The 23,468-nt window shown below is 36.5% G+C and overlaps 3 protein-coding genes across 3 annotated transcripts in view; 1 reads left to right on the top strand and 2 right to left on the bottom strand.

Annotated features, from left to right (window-relative positions):
- The window catches only part of LOC113240139 (T-box transcription factor TBX1-like), a 46,561-nt gene extending 40,939 nt beyond the window's left edge, over window positions 1–5,622 (top strand). Inside the window, exons 8-9 of the mRNA XM_026477366.1 lie at window positions 757–900; window positions 3,641–5,622. Of these exons, the coding sequence (XP_026333151.1) occupies window positions 757–900; window positions 3,641–3,698 (202 nt within the window). The 3' untranslated portion in view covers window positions 3,699–5,622. The remainder of the gene's footprint in view (window positions 1–756; window positions 901–3,640) is intronic.
- Window positions 5,623–9,618: 3,996 nt separating this feature from the next.
- On the bottom strand, window positions 9,619–11,804 carry LOC113240131. Its single transcript, XM_026477358.1, has 2 exons — window positions 11,745–11,804; window positions 9,619–11,568 (listed from the first exon to the last, which is right to left on the bottom strand). The coding sequence occupies exons 1-2, from the start codon at window positions 11,781–11,783 to the stop codon at window positions 10,432–10,434; spliced, it is 1,176 nt and encodes a 391-aa protein (XP_026333143.1). The 5' UTR covers window positions 11,784–11,804; the 3' UTR covers window positions 9,619–10,431.
- A 509-nt stretch (window positions 11,805–12,313) lies between these two features.
- LOC113240112 (leucine-rich repeat extensin-like protein 5) lies at window positions 12,314–22,747 on the bottom strand. The gene is made up of 4 exons (XM_026477334.1): window positions 22,627–22,747; window positions 22,061–22,232; window positions 21,304–21,956; window positions 12,314–13,200 (listed from the first exon to the last, which is right to left on the bottom strand). Exons 3-4 carry the CDS (start codon window positions 21,854–21,856, stop codon window positions 12,314–12,316), a joined length of 1,440 nt encoding a protein of 479 aa, XP_026333119.1. The 5' UTR covers window positions 21,857–21,956; window positions 22,061–22,232; window positions 22,627–22,747.
- Between the last annotated feature and the right edge of the window lie 721 nt (window positions 22,748–23,468).

Raw genomic sequence — 23,468 nt, 5'->3', positions numbered from 1 at the left:
GTCTCATGTACCTGTAATATCACCAGCACTCTTACCTTTCAAAACCGGAACACAGTGTAATGGCCTTATTACTGCTTGGCGGCAGAAATAGGTAAGGTGGCAATATTTGCCTGGACGAACCCTTTCAAAAGGAGAATTATTACTTAATATCACAGTTTATATAATCACTATTATATTGCGGTATAAATTGTAGTAAGCTCTAAAATAAATTTAATAAATCAATAAAAATTACCTGACCTCGATTTTCATTTGCCTAAAGAGATTCAAATAGTACTTAATGGCGTTCAGCAAACTTAACATGAGCACGAAGAGAAAAATAAAAGAAGACGTCTTGTTCAAGCTGAAAATTTCCTTTAAAAAAATTACTTTATTTGTACAGTCATGAGCATGGTCTTCGCGCAGACTAATGCTATAGTAGGTGGACAAGAGAAAAAATGTTTGTGCTTATGTTAAGCCTGCTGGCCTTTTAAATTTAATTTCTTTTGCTTCTTCCTGTTTCGAGCAAGCCTAAGTTCCAATTTCGTCCCTTTTATCACAAAAAGACGTAACTTGAAATTATATCCAAAAAAGTTATTCAGAATAGTTATGTAAACACTTTATTGTCCCTACAACAAAAGAAACTACAAATTTTTACAAAGAATTTAAAACGTTAGTGTTCTTTGTTGTGACGAAAGTGTTTGGTTGTTGTTAAGTCCATACAAATCCTAACACCATATAATAATTAACTGTGTTTACCATTGCAAAAATTGTCCACAGCCCCCCAGAGCAGAGTCAGCAACGCAACACGCCACGTAGACGCGAGGTGCCTCCTCCGGAGCCCTGCCCACAACTCACGCAGCCCTACGCCTCTGAGCCCAGCGCCTGCGGTCCATTGTACGCCGCGCACGCGCACCCTGTTCGGTAAGAGTAGGAAACCGCTTTTTTTATGGTATATATCATCACCATCATCATAATCAACTCATTTGTACGTCCCACTACTGGGCACGGGTCTCCTCTCAGGCGAAGGTTTAGGGAATAGTTCACCACGCTGCTGCAGAGTCGAACTCATGGCCCACGCTTGAGGCGGTAAGTCGAACCATTATGCTATTACGGCCCCATGGTGTACATTACCCAGACATATGGTTTATTGGAGTTGATAACGCCACTTATTGACTTTTGCCATATTATAACCAAAATAAAATCAACATAAAAAATTATATCAATGTTTAAACGTGGTGTAATAAAGTAACTAAAATGTTTACTCATAAATCATTACTTCGTTACATATTGGAACATATGAGTTTAAGTCCTTACTAAAGAAATAATTTAAATCCAACACATCTTGCCCACTTGGTATACTATATTTTGAGATTGGGATTGTATTAGGTTATGTTATTTATGATACAAAATAACCGCTACAGTAGTGCTTTGCCAATAAAAAAAACTACGTCTAACCTTCATTAAGTTAGCGTATTTTATAAATACAAAATGCAAATGCAAAAACAAGACAATATGAGTAATTTTCAGGTTAGTTATCTCTATAAAATGTCGGTGACAATTTTTATTATTCAAACACTCTTAGAATATTATTATGGATTATATGGCTAGGCTAAATAAATAAGCCAGTCGGTGGAGCACTATGTGTATTTATTATTTAAAAACGGGGCACAGAGACATTACACAGATACTACGACGTAAGTAAACACTTATGACAGGAACTAATACAAAAAAATTGCAGCAGAAAAGACGCGCGCATATGAAAAAAACTTCTAACTGGGAACTAGTGTTAAACGCGGTTCTTGGATACTAACTGGGGCGCGCGGGGGTGCGGGTCGGTAATCACCAGGGATCGGAATAGGTAGAGTTTTTTTACCTAAGCTTCGAGGAACATAGACAGAAAATGGAGACTGCCTTACGACAATATTTTTTAGGTCCCAGGACCTTTTCAGGATTGGGGAATGAACATTAAAAATTGACGTAATGGGGGACAGGCAGGTACACTATATTTATCTTAACTTTGCGACGCACAGTGGGTCGGATCTGCGATATTGCGGCCATTGGATTTTTTTCCCGATACCTGTCTAAAAAAAATGCCAATCGAGAGATTCTATTGTCTTAATTAGATATTGTTATATCACATTTTGCCATAAATATAATAGTTTAGCAGAACAAAAATAAACTGTGTATTTTTTGTATGGGACCTTACCTTTAATGCCCCATCGTTACAAAGTCTTAATCGATCCTGCCTTGGAATCACTATAGACGTATTATTAGATCTATTTTCAGTAGATTTGCACACTAAACGCGCGCCCAAACCTGCCTATGCGTACTTTGTAACAAAGAGGCACTAAATTTGTGGTCCTCTGTTTTTTTCCTTGTTGAAATTAGATTTTTTCATGAAAAAATCTATTAATTATTAAATCTATTATTAATGGCTAAATATGACATAACAATATTTAATTAGGACAATAGGATCTCTCGATTGGTATTTTTAGAGAGGTATTGTGAAAAAAACCCAATTTCCGCAATATCGCAGATCCGACCCACTCTGTGTCGCAAAGATAAGATAAATATAGTGTACCTGCCTGTCCCCAATTACATCAATTTTTAATGTTCTTAAGTGATTTCCCCAATCTCGAAAAGGTTCTGGGACCTAAAAAATATTGTCGTAAGGCCGTCTCCATTTTTTGTCTATGTTCCTCGAAGTTTAGGTGAAAAAGCTCTACCTATTTCGATCCCTGATAATCACCTATAAAACGGAAGTTACCGGAAGTCGTTTCATTATTACCATATTTGGTCATGAAAAAGTGACATTTTGGCAAAACAGGGTCGATGGCCAGAAGCGCCATCTACATTCGCAAAGACTAATCTAGTTCATCGAGGATGAGTGGTCGTCGCGATATCGGGTAGGACGCTTCGGGCGCACTAGATGAGGTTGACACGCTATAAGTATTATTTAATATTGAATTGGAGTAACGTGAAGTATTATTATAATAATTAAAAATAATAATACTCGAATACTTAAACAATAAAAATTGCTACCGAAACCCATATCGAAGGGTTTCACGTTTTACTGCTCAAAGAAAATTACGCAATCAAAAATGTAGGTAAATCATTACTTCGAAACCGAAAGGGTGCAGGTGAAATTACAGGCACATGGGACTTTTCAACTCATATCTCCGGATGACGAACGCAGTGGCAATGCCTTTGCGATATAAAGCTCCGAGTGGCACTACGACTGTTATAAATACGCGTGTCGCTGACCACCAGGCGTTCATTCCATCATTCGGTATCATAAAAAAACAGCCGAACAGATGTTCATTCCATCATCACCGTTCAAAACCATCACAATTAACTTAGCCTTGAAATGAAAAAATATCATTTTGAGATATACTGAGATGTTTATATGACACAAAGATACAGGCTTCAAACTTATAACTCCCCTCTTTTTTATCGGGAGTTAAAAAAAATGTTACCTTTAATTCCTTTAGACAAATGTAGAAAATGACATCGAGAGCCCAGGGGGTAGGCAATTTTTCCCCTTTGGATAGCAAACATAATTACATTATGAACACCTATGAAGTTTATTTGGCTGTACATACCGTTTTGTCGAATTGCTATTAGAAAACTTAAAGGCGTTTCATAGTATTTCCAATTGCAGGTACCAGCCGCACGCCAGCCACAACACAGCATACACTGCGTACTACACCCATAGGTAGCTTCTATGGCGCTTAACAAAAAAAACAATGGATTGTGATAAAGACAACTGGAGGTTGCATAGCTAAGGTCGGGATACATTTACCAATGAAAGCAATTTTGTTACGTGATTCTAACTTGTTACATATTCATCAGTTTTAGTTCCAATTATGTTTCGTGTTTACGACCATTTGATAATCCTACATAATGCTTCTGTCCTTTCGTTGTGGAACTTTCTCTTTCATGAATTTGTCTATGAAGTTGTTGTTCTCATCAGAACACATATTTTTTTATCGAACGCTCGTATTAACAAATCAATGTCAAGTACATTTACGTTATTGATTTTTATTAATATATATCACTTAAATGTGCATCAAGGATTACAGAATAATTGCCCCTTGTTTGAGTTTTCTATATATTTCATGAAACATCACTCAGCGCGATCTGTGGCTCAAAATCGCTGTTAAGCAGGGTTTGAAATTGACAAGAAATTTATTTTTCTTTGATAATTGTCTAATAATTATCCGGTAATCATTTACGCTGATTCATGTCTGTTTTGTCTCTTTAATATTTGACTAAAAATTACAAACGGTGACAAAACTAAATGATCACAAAGAAAAGTCTTTGAGAAAACGAATTGGTGATTTTTTTTTAATTGAACGTGATTTTTTTTTGAGACTGGCTTTAACACATTTCGATACGTCTCGGGTACAAACACATGGCACGACATTGGTAACATTTAATTGTTCCAATGAATTATTTAAATATCAATACTTGTTCTTCTTCTTGTCCTTATCCCACGCTAGATAATTATCAAGGTTATCATATTATCATATTTACCAAAATAATTATCGTGATAATTGTCACCAGTATCAATGATAATTGTCACTTTGAACCCTGCTATTAAGTACTAATCAATCAAATGCAGGATCTTGGTCACCTGTGATGTTATTATCCAAGATATCAATTATTCTAATTAGTCTATCAACATAGGAGATTAACATCTACCGGATTTAGGACCTGTTTATTAATACGGGCCTAAACTTACGCTCTTGTCACTAATTTCTTATTGTACTGGGCGCAACAGAAAGAAGAAGGTGTCAACGATACAGAAAATAAATACAATCTTAATTTGCAACAAATAATTATCGATTATCGAAAAGTATACGCCATTGTTGCTACACAAAATGTGGAAGACACGAAATTTGTTTTCTTAAATATATTCTTTATTTCTGGCTAAATATTTTTCGCTTTAACATCTCGTTATAGAACTGTCAATTTTTTATTTAGGCTATACAGGGACCAGAGTTGCGTAAAACTCACCGATTTCTCATATGTTGATAAACCTTTTTATTATTTAAATAATTAAGTTTTTAGCCAGGTCATAAAAATCAATCGAGAAAATGTGAATCTTTGGTGTATTTTGCGTAATAACGACGACAGGAAGGCAATTTATTATCATTTTTGTGAACACAATAGACTCTTTATACACATTCAAATACAGGAGTTAGCTGGTTTTTTTAGAACACGTAACAAAATGATCCCAATTTTTATAACTTTTAAATTCTTGGTAACATAAAATTTGTACAAAAAGTAACAATTTCAATGGTGTTTTTAAATTACTCCAGCAACGACAATAAATAACGTTATGAAATCACCAAAGAAGGATACCAAAATAAAGGCGAGATTACGACATAATAAACCATGTAAGGGAATTTTTGTAATACACAGCCCTTCACAACGATCGAAAGGCTTACAGTAAGCAATACGATAGATAAACCACGTCTTTAATTTCCAAGTGATTGGTTACCAAATAGTTTTGTAACTCCTTCTCCTTCATCAATAATGGACTTTGGCATTATTGCCAGAAAATCGATTCCTGTGTGTATGATTTCTAGCCAAACACAAGATTCATATTTAAGTAATTATTCTGCCCTCGTTATTATAACCATGGACAAATAAGTCAAAAGGACTGCTAATTATATTATAATAATTATTATTATATTACAGATCGTAACTCCGAAAAAGGTCAAAATTCCGACTTATATCTAAAAGCCGCTGATTAATAATAGCCTGGAAGTAGTTTATGTTATATAATTGGCCGTAGATATCAGTTAATTCCTCTATAATATTAAATATAAGTGTCTGTTTTTTCCTTGTAATATTATTCAAATATTAAACCCCGTGTCGCGGGCGCCATGGACACACACATAGACAACCACAAATTACACCCAAACTTACGAGAGAATTAAATGTAGGCCATACAAATAGTTCTCCCGGCCCGGGAATAGAACATGGAACCTCTTAACACACATTTTAACAGTTCGGCCACGGAGGAGGATTTAGGCACAGTACGGAACTGTAACAAATATAACGTATCAGTGAAAGGAATTGTGTGTTACAAACTAATTTAAAAATTAACCCTGGTTAATATGGGTAGATGGCGCTAATCCTAAACAAAAGAATAATAATAACAATAATAATTCGTTTCTTTGCTTAAAACATGGTGTAACAGAAGATGTTACAAGTGATATTGCCAGTACAAACATGGTTTGCATATATTAAATAGCATGCAAATGTCTAGCCGACAGTATCCGTAAAAATGCACGCAATAAGCGCCATCTAGTTGATTTGTTTGTTATCACTAGAAATTAGAGTAGCTTTGATAAATTGCAGCTCGTCAATGTAAAACAAATTAGTTACAAAAAAAACAATATTTGGTACTCGTCGCGACATCTGGTGTACCAGTAGGTACTAAATACCCAACTACGCTTTTATGTATCGCGATTAGCAGTCCTCTCCGAGTCATTGGTCTATGTTATAACTAACGTAATCGTCATTTTTAGCGAATTTGGGTTATTGACACATCTGGAATCAGCGAAATGAGATCTAGAACCCTCTAAACAATTTATTATAGCTTGTTTAGTTTCAATTTTATTATTAAGCAAAATTAGCGTAACTGACAATAAAAAAAAACTTTAGTTATGAATATCCCCAAAAAAATTAACAAAAAAGTAAAGGCATCTAACTGGGTGACGAAATACTTTCACAGATTTCTCATAGATGGCGCTACGGCTAAAAAGTCATTTAAAAACCAAATACAAAAGATACGACAATAAGCACGTAGAAAAATTCGTAAGGTCCGCTGGTACGTTCCGTGGCTTAGTTGGCATAGCGTCTGGCACGATTTGCTAGAAGACGTCGGTTCGAGTCCGGCTGGACCGAAGGAATTTTTTCTAGGTGTTCGATCTTTGTATTAATAATTATAACAAACTAGTGGAGAATTTCACATAAAAAATAATTGAATATAAATTCAATAAAAGTTTAAAACGCAAATGAGTTAGGAAAAAAGAGGAAAGTATTTCTGTTTCAATATAAGTTATTTGAATTGGTTTTTACGTTCTGGAAGTCTTTTCGACGTTTATAACGTTATTATAAGGAATATTATTTTCAGATTCATAAGCAACTTCAAGCATTATTTAGTTCGCTTTAGTATCCGTGTACCTACTTTTTAAGTAAGTAAGTTTCTGCGCAATGGTGTAACGGTTACGTATTGAAACAACTTTCTAGAACCATGAAATTATTATAGTATTTATATTTAAGAAGACTGTGCAGAACATAGGCCTATAGAAAACGAGGATTTGTCGCCAATTTGCTCGCTAATGTACTTAGGGTCATTCTGATTTTGTCAGAATGTTTTCTGAGAACAGTGTTTTATATTTTGTACCAAAGAATTTGAAACCAAGTCCCTTAAGTGTGTGTCCCTAAAGTAGTCCCTTAAGTGCCATATAATTATATAAATAGATTTTTAAGTTTACTTAAGATAGAATCTACGTTTGTATATTTATTAAAATTGTCATTAAAGTGTAACTATAATATCATTGTCGTTTTTATTTCGGTTCCAACATCAAAACATATGGCTACCGTGCCCGTTTCCATGTGTAACCGATCCCAAATCCCCCCGATAAATGTTATTAAAGAGATTTAAACAAATATTTACAATAGGAACACAAGGAACAATTCCTTCGATCTGGCTGTACTCTAACCAATGGCAATGCCATGCCGTTGCAAACAAAGCTATAAACCGAGTCTGCAGACCTTAAGAACTTCTCTATGGGTTTGTCAAAGATCTTTGTACTAGGCTTAAATGGCTTTTATTAACAATAATTACATTTAACATGGTTAACAATAACCGGAAAAGAAACAAGTTATAGATAGATTACAATTACAATTAGTAGGTAATCTCGAAATCAGATGGGTTTCCGGACGAGAAGATGAATCTGATTCCTACTATATCTTTTTAATTTTTGAGTTCAATCAACTATTGTTCCGATTGAAATGTCACAAGTTTCCGATCGGCCAGTTGTGAATCCCAATTATGCGCCTCGGCTCGAAAGCGACGCAGTTTCCGAATTGGAGAGGCAATCGAAATCAATCTGCCGATTCCTCCACGCATCCCGATCTTGAACTAACTGGAGTCAAGCCTTATGGTAGGCGTCCGTTCGTCACGCCATCGCTTCCTCGGTCTGCCGCGGCGCATTACGCTTTTGGGACTCCACTGGGTTGTTACCTTGAGACACAGGTCTTCAGGTATGCGGCAGACATATGGTATAGATAGATAATAATTGAAAAACCTGAGTAAATAATGAGTTCTTCTGTATATTGCACGCACGGTCCGCATTGTACTACACGATCGTGTGATTGTATCTTTGTACTTATCGTGCTCTAAAAATACGTCATTATGGCCCTACTAAAGTGCATCATTTAATCCCTAGAGAGTAAAAAGTACTAGTTTTTTAATTTACTTCGAGTGACCAAAACTATCAAATAACAAACTCAAATAGCCAGTACATGTTCTAGTTTGTGCCAAAACGCAAAATTCAATAAGTGAAACAATATAATTACAACTAAAACAACACTTAAAAATAATCACGAAAGCAAAAAAAAGGTATATATTATATAAACTTTAACATTATAATAATTTATCAAAGTAAATAAACCTACCGTTTCACAGAGATTGCTGCGCTGCGGAAATTCAATAAAAAAAGAGCTTTTCTGTGGACCAAGCCCATTATGAAAATGTTACGTACTAAGACTACTCTCGGTTTTAGTTCCGTGTGGACAGACACGGAACTAAAATAGCATAGCATGGACGGTGGCGCCATATTATTTTCCCGCGTTAGTGCCTTTGTGTATAGACAGTTTTAGTGACGCGACGGAGCACTTAAATCGTTCGAAAAACGCTCATGATTGTCAAAGATCGCTAATCGTGGCGTTTTGCTGTGTTTGTTGTATCTGTGTCTGGTTGGAAAGAAAATACCGCGAAAACTTTAGAATTTTGGTTTTTTTTTTGTTTGCTTTGCACAAACGCGATGCAGTCGCTAATCGTCCACCTTTACACACGCGCACGATTTTAAGCAGTGATGCAAACGCAATGCAAGCGCGCGACTGCATCGATACTAACGCGCGATTGCATCGCTACACTTGGGATTTATAGGCGGTAGCATCGATGCAATCGCCTGTAATCGCAAGTGTAGCGATGCAATCGCGCGCTTCACGAACGGGCTTTCGCATTCTTTTATTTATTCAAATAAGTAATTATACCGTATCAATTTTGACGCGTGCACTCTAAAAAATGGCACTAGATGCCGATAGAAGCGCGGCAGCCGCGCGTTACTTCACTAATTGTTACTGCAAACGTGGCGCTGCGACTGCGCTCCCAGACATTTTATAAAATTAATATTCTTCTTTATGCGTTTAATTTTAGGACGTCCTGAGAAATAATACCATATGAAGAGAGGACATGCTACATCTCAAATACGCATTGGCCCTTCGTTCGTAGAGCACTATTTCCGAAACTCCTCATAGCAATTTTGACATGTAAAGCAGGAATGAACGGCAACGAAAGCAGGAATTCGTAAACAAAAAAAAAATTTATTAATGCTGTCCCTAGATAATTGATTTTAAATAAACACATGTGACCACAAAGCGCTCACATAAACGTGAACGAAATTATACACTGAATTATACATTACATGTAAATTTCAATTATACATATACATTTAATTATATACATGGTGTGGAAATCGTTAACTATTCGTATTTGTTCCAAATTGCTAATGTTTGCTTACAAATAATATTCATTGACATAAATCAATGAGTCATTGCTCATTCGTACCACACCCAACTAGAGTAAATCTGATTCAGACAAGCCGGATATACCAGGGAGCGCAAGTTAAGGAAGTCACTCCCTACCTCACGCCCAGATTGTGGAGGAGAAGACCAACCAGTTGCTACCGGTGCCAGATCCTGCCGGCTATGCAGCGCATGATAGAAAGTAGGTAGTAAAGTAGTTAGTTATTTGGTAGTTAGGTAGCGTTGATGGTGTTGGGCTTTGTGCTGCCGTAATATTTTATCTTTTGTGAGGTTGTGTTCTCATCCATAGAATTCAAGTTGTATCATTTACTTCCCCTTCACATTCAGTGTCGGTTTCCTGGATTTTAATAATATTTCTTCTTTTTCATATTGAATTTTATTAATACAAAATTATTTTCATCAACGTCATTTTGAAAAAAGACTACATGTGTCTATTATTCATAACTGGGCAATATGTCGTGTATATACATGCGCACGAAATCGACAAACTTGGTATTTACAAATTCCCTGCTATTAACAGCTATTTACTTAACAATTGTACTTTAAACAACCGTTTCCGTTTAGTGGTCATATATGTATTTTACCTAAATGCTATTCGCTTCACATAAGGAAGAAAGTATATTGCATCTGCTGAGGCAATTGCTCAATTTGTGGCGTTTTAAAATGAGTTTTTTCACTTAATGTATAAGTCATTACATGGTTCACGGTAGAACATCCAGGTTCGTCGTGGTCGATTGTCACTTTGGAAGAAACAGTCTCTTCGTATTCTTCCCCAACTAATTCCGGTTCGGGTTCAATGACTTCTTCAAACGGCACAACAATCGATGAGATTGTAGTCACAGGTTCCATCGGACAGTAAGCTTGGTAGTGTTCTGGCATGAATGAGTCGTAAAATGTTGGTTTAGGTGTCGTTGGTGGATAGTGATGAGGCCGCACTTGAGTCTCGTATTGAGGAGAGTAATGAATGTGCTCATGTTTTGGTGGATGAGTAAGTTCAGGCATGTATTCATAGGGCGGTAAATGAGTATACATCTCTTCAGGATGGTTGACAGCATACACATAGTAGGTATCTTCTGCAATCTTGCCGGACGACTCCTTTTCCAATGGAACGAACTCTACCTGTTTTAGGGTAGTATTTTTACCATCGCAAGTTTCAGTCAGCATGGAAGTCAAGTCTTTAGCTTGTTCACTGGCCGCAACGGCGAAATCAGTCAAAATGTTAGGATCAGGATTGAACGCAATGCCGTATTTGTCAGCAATTTCCTGAGCTGACATCATTTTTTCAATAGCAATGTTCTGGTACTCGTTATTAGATTTAATGTGTTTCAATAATCTCATCACCATCTGAGTACTGTCCATAGGAGTTTCTCTTTTCCTTCTCAAATGGTTTTCGGTTTTCAATTCTCCTTTTTCGTCCTTATCTTTTTCACACGTATTTAAAGCGTAAGTCAGCAAATTAGCCATCTCGCTTTGGATGGCCATAGTAATTTTGTATGCCATATCTTTAATTTCTCTTAGTTGGTCTTCGACGGTTTTGTTGTTGGAACTGTTAGTTACCTGAGCCATCATAGCAGCAGACGAAGACGGGTAAAAATTATTCTCTCCTTTGGAGAACATATCCATCCAGTGTTCATGGCCTTCCTGGTCTTTTTCGTCTACATCAGGTTTTAGCAATTCTTCACGACTTGGAATCGGATCTTCGCTAACGTCTATTTGTGTAGCAAACACAAAGGAGCACTGGAACAGTAATTTGCATTAATTAAGTATGAGTCCATTAAACGGGTTTACGCAAAATGTTTATGCATTTATGACCTTAGGGTTAATATTGTGAGATTTATTCATTAGCCCATTCAGAACTTCAATGACAAGTAACATAAAATAATTTTCAATGTTAATTGTATTTAGTTACTCACCTGTATGATTAAAGCCAGAATTAGGTATGTTTGCGCCATTTTGACAACGTTGTGTTGTCGGGAGTCAAGGGTGGTTCGTTTTATAAGTAACTTTATCACTTATTGAGAAACTAATTGGAACATTAGTTGCAGCAATTGTTTCATGTACTTGATATGACATGCAATGCAACACATAGTTCATCACTCTTATGAAACATGGTACCATTTTCTCGATTATTTTCTTTTTTATTGCAAGAAAAGAAGTTTGGCTATTTGATTTCGTCATTCTTTGTTTATTTTTTTACACTAAGGCATTTTGCACAGTCAATTCACATAAAAAATTGTTCATGAAAATGTAATTGTTGATATTTAATTTGTCGGAATTTAGTACTAAGTCATAATTTAAAGCAAATACCAGTTTAAAAATAAAACCTCAAAATAATTTCCACAATGTTTTATTAAATTCTAATATTAAAAAAACTTATTTTATTCTCATGGACACCAGAACTAATTCTAAATGTTTACAATTATTTCCTAGGTAAATAATTATAACGGTACATACAATACTTTGGTGATTAACTACCTATTTACTAATAGTGTGGTGGTGGTAGTTCGGCATATCTTGGATTGGCAGGAATTCTATACGAACAAGGAGGGGGTGGAGGGTAAGGGCTGGAAGGTGGTAGGTAGTGGCCAGCTGGTGGCGTGTAGGGGCTAGCAGGTGGCGGGTAGGGACTAGCAGGTGGCGTGTAGGGGCTAGCAGGTGGCGTGTAAGGGCTAGCAGGTGGCGTGTAGGGGCTAGCAGGTGGCGTGTAGGGGCTGGCAGGTGGCGGGTAGGATGGGGGAGGATAGGAAGGTGGCACACTTGACGGATAGGAAGGAGGAGGATTAGATGGATACGGCGCTGGGGAAGAACTTTGTGGTGGGTAAGACAAGTGAGAAGGCGGACTTGGTGGGTAAGATTGAGGAGGATAATAGCTTGGAGGAGAAGGGGGTGGTGAGTGTTTATAAGACGTTTGTTCAGAATAGTATTCATGTGGTGGATAAGTCGGTTGGGGTGGATAAGCTGGCGGGTACGTCGATGGGTGAGAAGATTCCGACGTGGGTGACTTGGGCGGGTAGTGGTAGTTATCGTAACTGTACCATGAGGATGTTGGGCTTGGATACAAGTAACTATATTCTGTTGTAATCGGTTCGGGAGAGTAAAAACCAGGGACCGTTGTTGAAGTTACGGTAACTGTTGGACTGGATGTAGGTGTCCCTGAAACTTGAACTGCTGTGGGAGTGGGGGGTTGAGGTGAAGACACGTAGATAACTTGAGGGGTTGATGACGTTGGTGGAGGAGTGTAGTTTGAGGGATAAGTAGCTGGGTAGGTACATGGTTGAGACTCGTAGGTGGATGGCGCGCTTTCACTGGACGATGGCGATTCCGGTGATGTTGATGATGATGAAGAAGATGATTGTTTCGCCAGGAATGCTGATAAAGAAACAATACAAATAGTAATGTTACTCAGATTTTTATTGGAGATGGCAACGCTAGATCGGCGGTTTTGCAGCCTGAATGCTAGGTAAAAACTGCCTCAGTTTGATTCCCGATAGATCAAGTTCAGGAGTCAAACTTTTCTATATTAGTTTTTTCTGGTAAGTCCCAAAGAATTATCAAATTTATAATTAATAATAATATTAATAACGCAAACACTCATAGCTCCGCACTAGGAAAACCCTATGTCGCGGGTGCCATGAATACACACATATGTAGGTAACTACAAATTACACCCAAACTCACGAGAGAAATAAATGTAGATCCGAAAAATATTTCTTTCCGCCCGAGAATTGAACCCGGGACTTCTGCGTTGCAGACCAGTATAGTAACCATTCGACCACTGAGTAAGTTAATTTTCATTGACATAGCCTATAATTGTTATCAAGTACATGTAATTATAATATCTATACAAAAAAGAAACAAAAAATATTTATGTATACTCTAAATGCAAATTAAAAACGTAAATAATAATAAAATAAAAAAATAAAATAAATAAAATATAATATAAAAAATAAAATAAAAACTAAATAAAAATAAAATAATATATAAAACTTTGTTCAAAATGTGTGATATGTATATATATGTATATGTACCTACGTCATACTTTCATCGAATAGGTATATATACACAAAAACGTAAAACTTAATTGCACTGTTAACCATCCATAATCAATTAAACTTCTTCAAAATGCCTAATTAGCATACATACATTATGCAACAGTGTCATTGTTCATTTCATTCAATTGTTTATTATAATACACGATTAGCATTTGTTAACTATACCGTGCTGTTACCGGCTGTAATCAAGGCCATCCTAAATTGTACCTCGGGGAAAATACAGGGATGTACTGGAAATGAGCAACAGCATCTCTTTGCATACTAAATTGCCACTTTACGGAGATCTCCAGCTAGCATACCAAGCGTAGCAATTATGACAAGTAACACTTTTGGGGACCTATGTCCGGTTGTAGACTGGTTTCATAATAATATAGAAAAACATTATGTTTTCCACTACGTCTACATCCAAATTCTAATCTAATTAGATGACACTTTAAATTTCTTTTTTTTTGAAGAGATTTAACGGTTTTAGTTAGCTTTATAGCCAATAATATAGCCTCAATTCAATGTTTGTATGTCATTTGACAAAGACCATCCAGACAAACATAAAGTTGGAGCAGTCCAATCTGGAGTATATCTCAGGCCACTCTGCACTCGTCCTTCGGGACAAGTTAAGGCGTTTAATTAGTCATACTACCAGATTTAATTTTTCTTCAATCATTTCATTTTTTGACATTTTTTTTCGGGAAATTGTTATGTATGTATTGTTGTGTACAGCGAACACCGTACAGTTATTTTATCTGAAGTCGGAAAAGTATATAAGCAATGACAGATTACCTTAGATTAAGACGGAGACTGAAGCAGAAATAAAGTCTATAAGAAGTAAGTAATACATAAATGTACTAATTTACTCACGTGCATATAATGCGCTGATCATTTGATTCATTCGGTCGTTAAGGCAGGCCAGCTGGAAAAATGCGATTATTATATCAAACACGCAGCTAAATAGGACATATTTTTAAACCCAATTTAAATAAAGGATGGGGTAGTCAATTCGACTGTATTTTTTTGCATGTATTTTTGAAAGAGGTAACCTTGGTAGTGGTCCCATTTAAATATGAAGAAAAGATTCTACCTCTAAGGGCGGCAAACTAAGGTATGAATCCGGTTTCGCGCACTTTCCGGTATTCGATTTCAATATAACTCGGCAAATAGTTCACAAATTAGAAAGATAATAGATATAATTACACGAACTTTTGAGGTCCAAACCAGAAGAAATGGCTTTGAAATTGATTGAAAAAGAAGTTTGTGTAATCTTAAATTTAGTATGTTTACTGTAATTACTTTAGTTTAGTGTTAGTGTGTTATTTATTGTAATTTTAGTTGAGAGACGGTCGTTTTGTGCAAAAAAATAATAAATAAAAATTGTTCAGTAAATTAAGGGTAGAGGTGTGATGTAGGCATAATAGTAAATAGTTATAAGAATATTTTACAGTATTTTTGTATTTCTTTGATTCGCCAGTCCGCTAATAAACGTTCGACAGCTAAGCTATGTTTCCTTTGTACCGATATAAAACAGGTTTTTTTGGTACTCTGTACTTAGATCATAAGAACGAAAATTTACATTTGTAGTAGTATTTAAAATGCAGAATGTAGTATTCTTATTATATGTTAATATATGTCTTTATTGCACGTACAATTTCAGTGGGAACACGGAACAATAATTTAAGTATAAAATAATAAGCTTACAATGTAAATATGCATTTAAATTTTTTATCTTTCAAATGTACCCTAGGCATCCCAGTTTTTGTGTATGGGGAAGAAATATTTCTCCATTTTTCGAATTAAAAGCCGGTACATTTTTTTTAATAGCAACATGTATTTAAAAGACCATGTTTTCATATTATAATATTATACATTATAAATACTTATACATAATACATATTATAAATACTTTCATGTTTGGGGTGTATTCTGCATTAAATCGTGTACGTCCCGATGTTTTTTTATGAACAGGATTTAGGTCATATTTAGCCACCCAGGCCCAGTACGGATTATGAACTGCATGAAATTCATATTCACTAACATACGGGTTTGATAGCGACGTTTCAATCTCTAGCAGGAACGCAAACGTACTCTCTACTATACTATCACTGCTTCTTGAATGTCTGTATCAAGTGTCAAGTATGACGAAGAAGGCAAACCGTCATTTAGAGACGGGCTGTTCGCCTGGATTATTATAGAATAGTTGTTATAATAATTAAAAACAAAGACATTCAGGTTTTTAGGAAACAATAAATTCTTACCTGTGACTGTTGTAAAGCATGGCAACTAAACTTGGCATAACTTAGCTCACTCAGTCCTATTACTAACGCACTTACTAGAATTATTACCTTTAACATTATGCCGAATATACAATATCAAATTAAACAAATGAACATCACCCACTAGTGCTGTCACGGCATCTCAAATTCTAACTTTTTTAGTTGTGTCAATGGTATTTAAATGAAATTGAGCTTTATGATAACGTAAATGATATATTAATGATGATACAGACGTGCTGGAGATGAAATTATTATGATACGGGTATATCGATAAGAGTCGTATGCTGCGCGTGTTGATAGTGAGCTGATGGCTTATCATGAAGGTAAACTAATCATATTTGAAATTGCCAAAATGATTAAACATTGGTACTCTTTCGTAAACCAGATTCTAAAAACAGGTATTTTTGTTTACATTTATAATTTATAATAACAATATAAGGAATATCATTAGTACACAAAAATAAGAAAGCTGCCTCCCGCATCAGGCGTGCGCACGGCAGCGCTAATGGCACCCACACCTTTGTTGCCAACAGGCGAAACTTTCCTTACTAAAACCACAGGTAATATATTACTACACTAATACCAAAACTATTGGGGGCGTACATGTACATACATTGAATTTGCGGAGGATAGTGTCTAGCCGACAGTCTAACCGTTGCGTTTTAATCTGTCTAGTATTAGGTCTATCTGTATTGTGTTGTATAACTTTAGCATTTCAGAAAAAAATACTGTATTACTAACACTATTGTGATCCGAGACGTGGACACTCACGATACGGTTAGTTCACCAGTTGACAAGGTACGGAACAAGGTTATCCGACAGAGAAATAAGGTCGTCGACATAGCTGGTAGAACAAGCAAGCTGAAGTGACAGTGGGCTGGCCATATCTGTCGAAGAACCGATAATCCATGGGGGTTGCGAGTTCTTCACGACTTAGAAAACGTAGTGTAGGTCGTTCTATTGCCAGATGGAGTGACAATTTGCGAAAGAGAGGGCTATGTCCAGAAGTGGACTACAACAAGCTGTAGATGATGATGAAAACGATTGTGAATCACATAATCTGAAATAAATCATTCTATTCTATAACAGATTTTATTCTTTTTTGTGACACCAAGTGACAATGACAGAACGAACAAGTTGTACGTCTGGTGGTAAGCGACACGCCTGTCCATAACACCTGCAGTGCGACTCAAAGCTTTAAATTGAATGCGCCCGTCACCCTGAGACATAAGTTGACAAGTCCCATGTGTCTGTAACTTTGCTAGCACCCTTTACCCTTCCAAACCGGAACGCAATAATGCACACATTACCGCTCAGCGGCAGAAATACGGTGGCAGTACTTCCCACGACGAATTATTTCAAAAGAAGCTCTACTGCTACTAGAATACTACTTCTACTACTGCTACATTTGTAAGTACGAAACAATTAATAGTGCATATAATTATGAGGGCCAGCGCAAAAAGTGGACGGCGGGGGAGAGCATCGAAGAGGATTTTATGCCCATGAAGGATATTCCTTACGATACCTCGTGCGTCCGCTAGCGTATCGCATAATCCTCTGGAATGCCGCAGCATCTGCCGACATGCTACCGGTCACTCGGATTTGATTCCTTTCCACTGACGATTATATTTATAGACATTTTAATGGAGCCAATACCCTATCTGCCATTAAAGCTATTAATAAAGATCTTCTTGTGGTGAAGTCTTGGGCTGATGCGTTTGGTTTGCTTGTAAACCGAACGAAATCACAGGCAATAATTGTAGGTAGCAACAGACTTTACTGCAGGTTGGACATTAATAATCTCCCCAAGGTCTCGTATGATGGAGTGAGTCTTGCATATGCTGAAAACACAAAGAACCTGTGTCTGATAATCGACCATACACTGTTCTGAAGACCACAGGTAAATGAGGTTAGTCGACGCATACACTTTTCCTATCATTCTCTCAACCGGCTTCAATTCTTCTTACCGTTTAAAACCAAGGTTATGCTTGCTCAGTCCCTACTACTCCCTCTTCTCGACTATTATAATTGTTTGTTATTTGGATGTTACTGAGGAGCTGCTTAACAAACTGGAGCGCCTACAAAACCTGGCAATCCGTTTCATATACGGTTTACGTAAATATGACCATATCTCTGAATTTCGGACTAAATTGAAATGGCTCCCAATTCGACTTCGCCGAGATATGCACGTTCTTTGTCTTCTTTATAAAATTTTAAATTACCCCCAGCTTCCTCACTATCTGTGTTCCCGTTTTTCCCCCTTATCCCCCAATTCCCGCCCAAAACGTACCTGACACTAGAACACTTTTATATCCCCAACCCAACTCCAAATTCTTTCACAATTCTTTTACTATAAGTGCAGCTCGTATGTGGAATAAACTACCTGCTGACATTCGTGACAGTCCATCGGTGGCATCTTTCAAACACAAATTAAAAGAGCACTTCCTGTCGAACGCGTTAGATAATTAATCGGTAACATATTTGTAAAGAAATAATCTGTTATTATAATATATATTCTGCTTATGTATGTATTTATGTATATAAAATTCATGTATGTGTGTATGTCTGTCGTATGTATATTATTATCATTTATATTTTATTCACATTAAAATTTTAATTTTGTTGTACAATAATTAGTCCCGCAGACTTCATTTTTGCACCACGGCTAGGGTTGGCTGGAAGAGATCTCTTATAGAGATAAGCTCACCTTTGTATATGTCCATTGTAACGTGTGTTTCATGTGTCTTTTCTTTGTACAATAAAGAATAAAAGATTATCGCTACACTGGCCCTAATTCTCCAAAGAGCATATTTCGATTCAACGAGTGCGTTCGATGCGATCGTTGATGATTCGGAATCGCACTGATACTCAATACTAACATGGCGGTACATTCATATCTCTGCCAACCCAATGCTATACGTGTAAGACTGCGCTAGCGTTTGTTACAGACATATTTTGATCGAATTAAATTTAATTTAACTGCCTCCGTGGCCGGACGGTTACAATGCTGGTCTGACACGCAGAGGATCCGGGTTCGATTCCCGAGCCGAGTGAGACATTTGTAATGCCTACGTTTATTTGGATGTAATTTGTGGTTGTCTATGTGTGTGTCCATGGCACCCGTGACACAGTATTTCCCTAGTGGCGGGGCTATGAGTAAGTTCATTAAAAAAAAGAAAGATGAATTAAATTTGACATCTTTCTTTGGTAATAAATATGTAGATCTGGAGTTAAGTCATCGTATTCCCGGAAAACCCCCGACTCAGCGCTGCCGAAAATGCAACCGATGCAATTAGCAAATTAACGCAATATTTATTTTATGATTCGAAGATCAGACTTGTCGTGGCATTGGTACAAACTTAATTATATAAATTTTATTTTTAAAAGGCTTTTTTCGGTCGCCCGGACATAATTCTGGCAATGTTTTTTTTTCAAAGCCAAGAACAAAACTCAGTACCTAAATATATAAAAACTCATATTCAACCCTGTGCTATAAGCTAACATGCAACACTAGTTATTTTCATGTTAAATTCTTCAATACACAAGGAAAATATACATATAATGAAAAATAGAAATGAAATGTTGAAATTGAGGCGTTCTTGTTCAAACTACCACAAACAACAATAAACATCTCATTTTCGAATTTCGGATTTGTCATTCGACGACCTCCGTGATTGACTTGATTGACTCCGTGGTGACTTGCACACCGGTTTTCATGGCGCCGCCATCTCTGAGGTCCCGAGTTCGATCCCCAGCTGAGTCAAGAAAACTAACTTTTCTATATTGTCTCGATTCCGGATATTTGTAGTACCGTCGTTGTTTCCGATTTTCATAACACAAATGCTTTAATTACTTACTTTGGGTCAGAGCTACATTATGTGATGTTGTCAAATATTTATTATTATTTATTTATAACACGTCTACTATTTGATGTCATTTTTAAACCCCAAACGACTGTTTCAAATTCAATTTCAATTTCATGGTACCACGACTTCGTTCAATTAAGGTAAATGATTCTTTTACGGGGAACTGCATACGTTCTTACAAAAAGATTATATACATATTAAGATTTATTTATTTTCTTATGCTTTCGCTTAGCCTTAAGATATAACACTGTTTGTTTTTGTAAGTGATTTAATAAAATTAATATTTACACCTTTCTTTTCGTAAGTTTCTTTTCACTCTGCAATAATTTATTGTGCATGTAGTGTCGGTCTATAATGGATTGTGCACTTAGTTTAAAGTTTTTTTTTTGCATGTATGCGTTTTTTTTTATTGGTGTAACAATTGTTGACCAAATAAATTAAAAAAAAAAGATTATCATTTCCTAACTTTGAAAACTACATGACAAGTATTTTAATTGAAAAGTCATATTACAAAATGGAAGAGTATGTGTTAAATATAGTCTAGTCTATAGTCTAGATTCCACACAATTATAATTCAAAGTGTATTCCATAGCATTTAAGTTTATTTGAAAAGAGCAATTCCTAGAGTTTCTGGCTTGTTCTCCTCAATGACGTTTTCAAGTGTAAAAATTTTACCTATGAAATAAATGATTATTTGACTTTGGCAATTTTTTTTTTACAAATTGAACGTTCATCGTCACGTTGTTTTATTAACGTCATATCGCACCTCCGGTAAAACAATGGCTTAACTTACATTTGTAAAATTTATAGAAAACAATTAATGCATGAGCATTAAGGCGACATCTAATGATAGATGAAATATTGATTTTAATTGAAATATTAATTTTAATATAAATATATATTCTGTGGCATTCAGTATTATGCAGGTTGCATAATAATTTTTCACAGCCACAACACAGTTCGCCACATTTTATTAGTGATTATAAGTATAAACGGTCAATATTTATTGAATATGAAACGCACACTACTATAGCAAGAAATGTAATTTATTAATTAAAAATACATGTACCTATATACAAACTAACAATGTGTTTACAATTCACATTATGCAATAAATATATCAATAATTACAATGATCGTGGCCATTTTTTGGTCTTAATGTACAGTTAGCCCAGAATATTTAATTTTAAGTATATTTTACGAGTAACATGCGCAATGTGAAGGGGGTGGGGCACAACCGCACTGACACTTGGGCGGATGCTGCGGCTTGGCCTCAAGTGCCACAGGTACTGGAGGAGACACCATGTACGCGCTCATAGGAATCCCAGGTGGAGGGGCAGCACGACAAGGACACGGTGGCGGTGGTGGCGGTACTAGAGATATCACTATAGGTGCTGGCGCGGGGGGATGTCCAGGTGCTGGCAGGTATGCTGGAGCAGGTAAATACATATGTGGTGGAGGCGCTGGTAGCATCATCGGTGCCGGCGGAGGCGGTGGTACCGCCCAGTGGACCGGAGGGTGTGGTGGCAACACTAATGGAGCTGGAGCTGGTGCCGGCAATATTAGCGGAGTTGGAGCTGGTGGTAAACACGGCGAAGCTGGTTTTAACGGAGCAGGTGCTGGCAGTACTATTGGAGCTGGCGCTGGCGCTGGCAAATACAGAGGAGCGTGATGGGGACTCGGTAAGCAATGCGGAGCTGGGTATGGTGCTGGTAGGAAGATAGGAGGGGGTAACGCAGGGGGTGCGCATGGTGGTGGGAAGGGTAAAAATAATGGAGGTGGTGGTGCAGGCAATACGAGAGGTGGTAACGGAGCAGCACATGGTGACGGCGCCGGCGTACATGGCGTGGAAACCGGAGGTGTCGCGGGCATTAACAGGAGTGTAGTTGGTGGAGGTGGTAGCTTCAGTTTTTCCTTTAGATCCAAACACGGCTCTTTTTTATCTAAAATATTCATAATAATATGTTACAGATTTTCACCTTTGAAACTGACAACAACAACATCGAGTTCATTGTTTAACAAGTTATCTTTGTAAATTGTTACTTACCAAGTTTGCATGGTAGCATAGGTTTCAATAACCTGAAAACAAGAACAAAAAAATATATAATAATATGCTACAATAAGTTAATAATATAGTGAACTATATTTTATTCGAGGAATCATACTTACGTTGCTAGAACATTCTTTTTACATTCTTTGATGTCCTTGAGTGCCTCCAGCTGAAGTAGAAATAAACGGTTTATTATACACCAAAAATTTTAAATAAATGTAGCCTACTTTAAATCTCCTTGAAACCTCGAATTTGAAATTTACCATGAGCTTCTCGGTAAAGGAAAACAGGGATATAATCTGCACGTCGAAGAAGGTTCACAACCCTCGGAAAACGTGTGAAGTCCTCGACCCGCATAGTCCAACGTGGCGGACTATACCCTAAACCCGAGAGGAGACCCGTAACCAGCAGTGGGACGTATAAACGGGTTGCTGATGATGACTTTAAATCACGACTGTTAAAACATTCTATGTCCAGCTTAACTACTTTTCAATTTCATATTAAAAATATTTATAAAACTTTTAATCGAAATAAAAAAGCACAAGTTATTGAATATTTCTTACCAGACATCCCTTATCATCGCAGGCAAAAACATAAGTGGACGTCAAAAACAGCAAACCAAGGGAGGCCCAAAATACACGGCCCCCCATTTTGTCTTAACAAATTCACAGTTCAAGTAATGTCAATAAACATACCTGCCATCCTATTTAAACTAAATGTGTTGACATTAAATCGATATGATTGCCGATAAAAATCAAAGATTGTACAATAATTTCTGTAATCAAATATTTCAAAGCTTCATTCCTAAGTTAACTTGAGCTGTGATAGATGAAACGTGCCGATAAAAAGAGAGATCTTTTTATAAATATCGATATTAACGTTGGTTACTCATTATGCCATAGTTGCTTCACGTACGCTATTGCTTGTTTATTGGTATGACTACAGTAGTATACTAATTTTCATGGTTTTATTGACTTTGACTGCGCATAACAGTGAAAGTATTAAATTTTGAATATGAGTATGTAGCAAAATTTAGAATATACATTGATTACTTATACGGTGTGAAAACAGGATTCGTAAAAAATTTCACTATAGAAAAAAAAACACAAACTTGCCTCGAAATTTTACAAGAAAACCGGCTTATTCTATACGTAACCTTACATACACCAATGATTTTGTTTTATATCAACTGAACTAAATAGAAGATATATACTATAAGTGAGTAAGTAAGCATATGAACAAACAAAAAATCTTCTTCATGCTGCCCAATGAAATGTTTTCACATCAAATACGCACTGTTTTTCCCACACATACGCAAGCCACACGCGCGCGCAACATATACACACATATACACGCACACGCACACACACACATACACACACACACACACACACACACACGCACA

Source organism: Hyposmocoma kahamanoa, unplaced genomic scaffold (assembly GCF_003589595.1).
Source record: "Hyposmocoma kahamanoa isolate Upper Pololo Valley unplaced genomic scaffold, ASM358959v1 120, whole genome shotgun sequence".
Classification (NCBI taxonomy): domain Eukaryota; kingdom Metazoa; phylum Arthropoda; class Insecta; order Lepidoptera; family Cosmopterigidae; genus Hyposmocoma; species Hyposmocoma kahamanoa.
The sequence above is the reverse complement of the archived record's forward strand: the minus strand, read 5'-3'. Positions and strand labels throughout refer to the sequence as shown.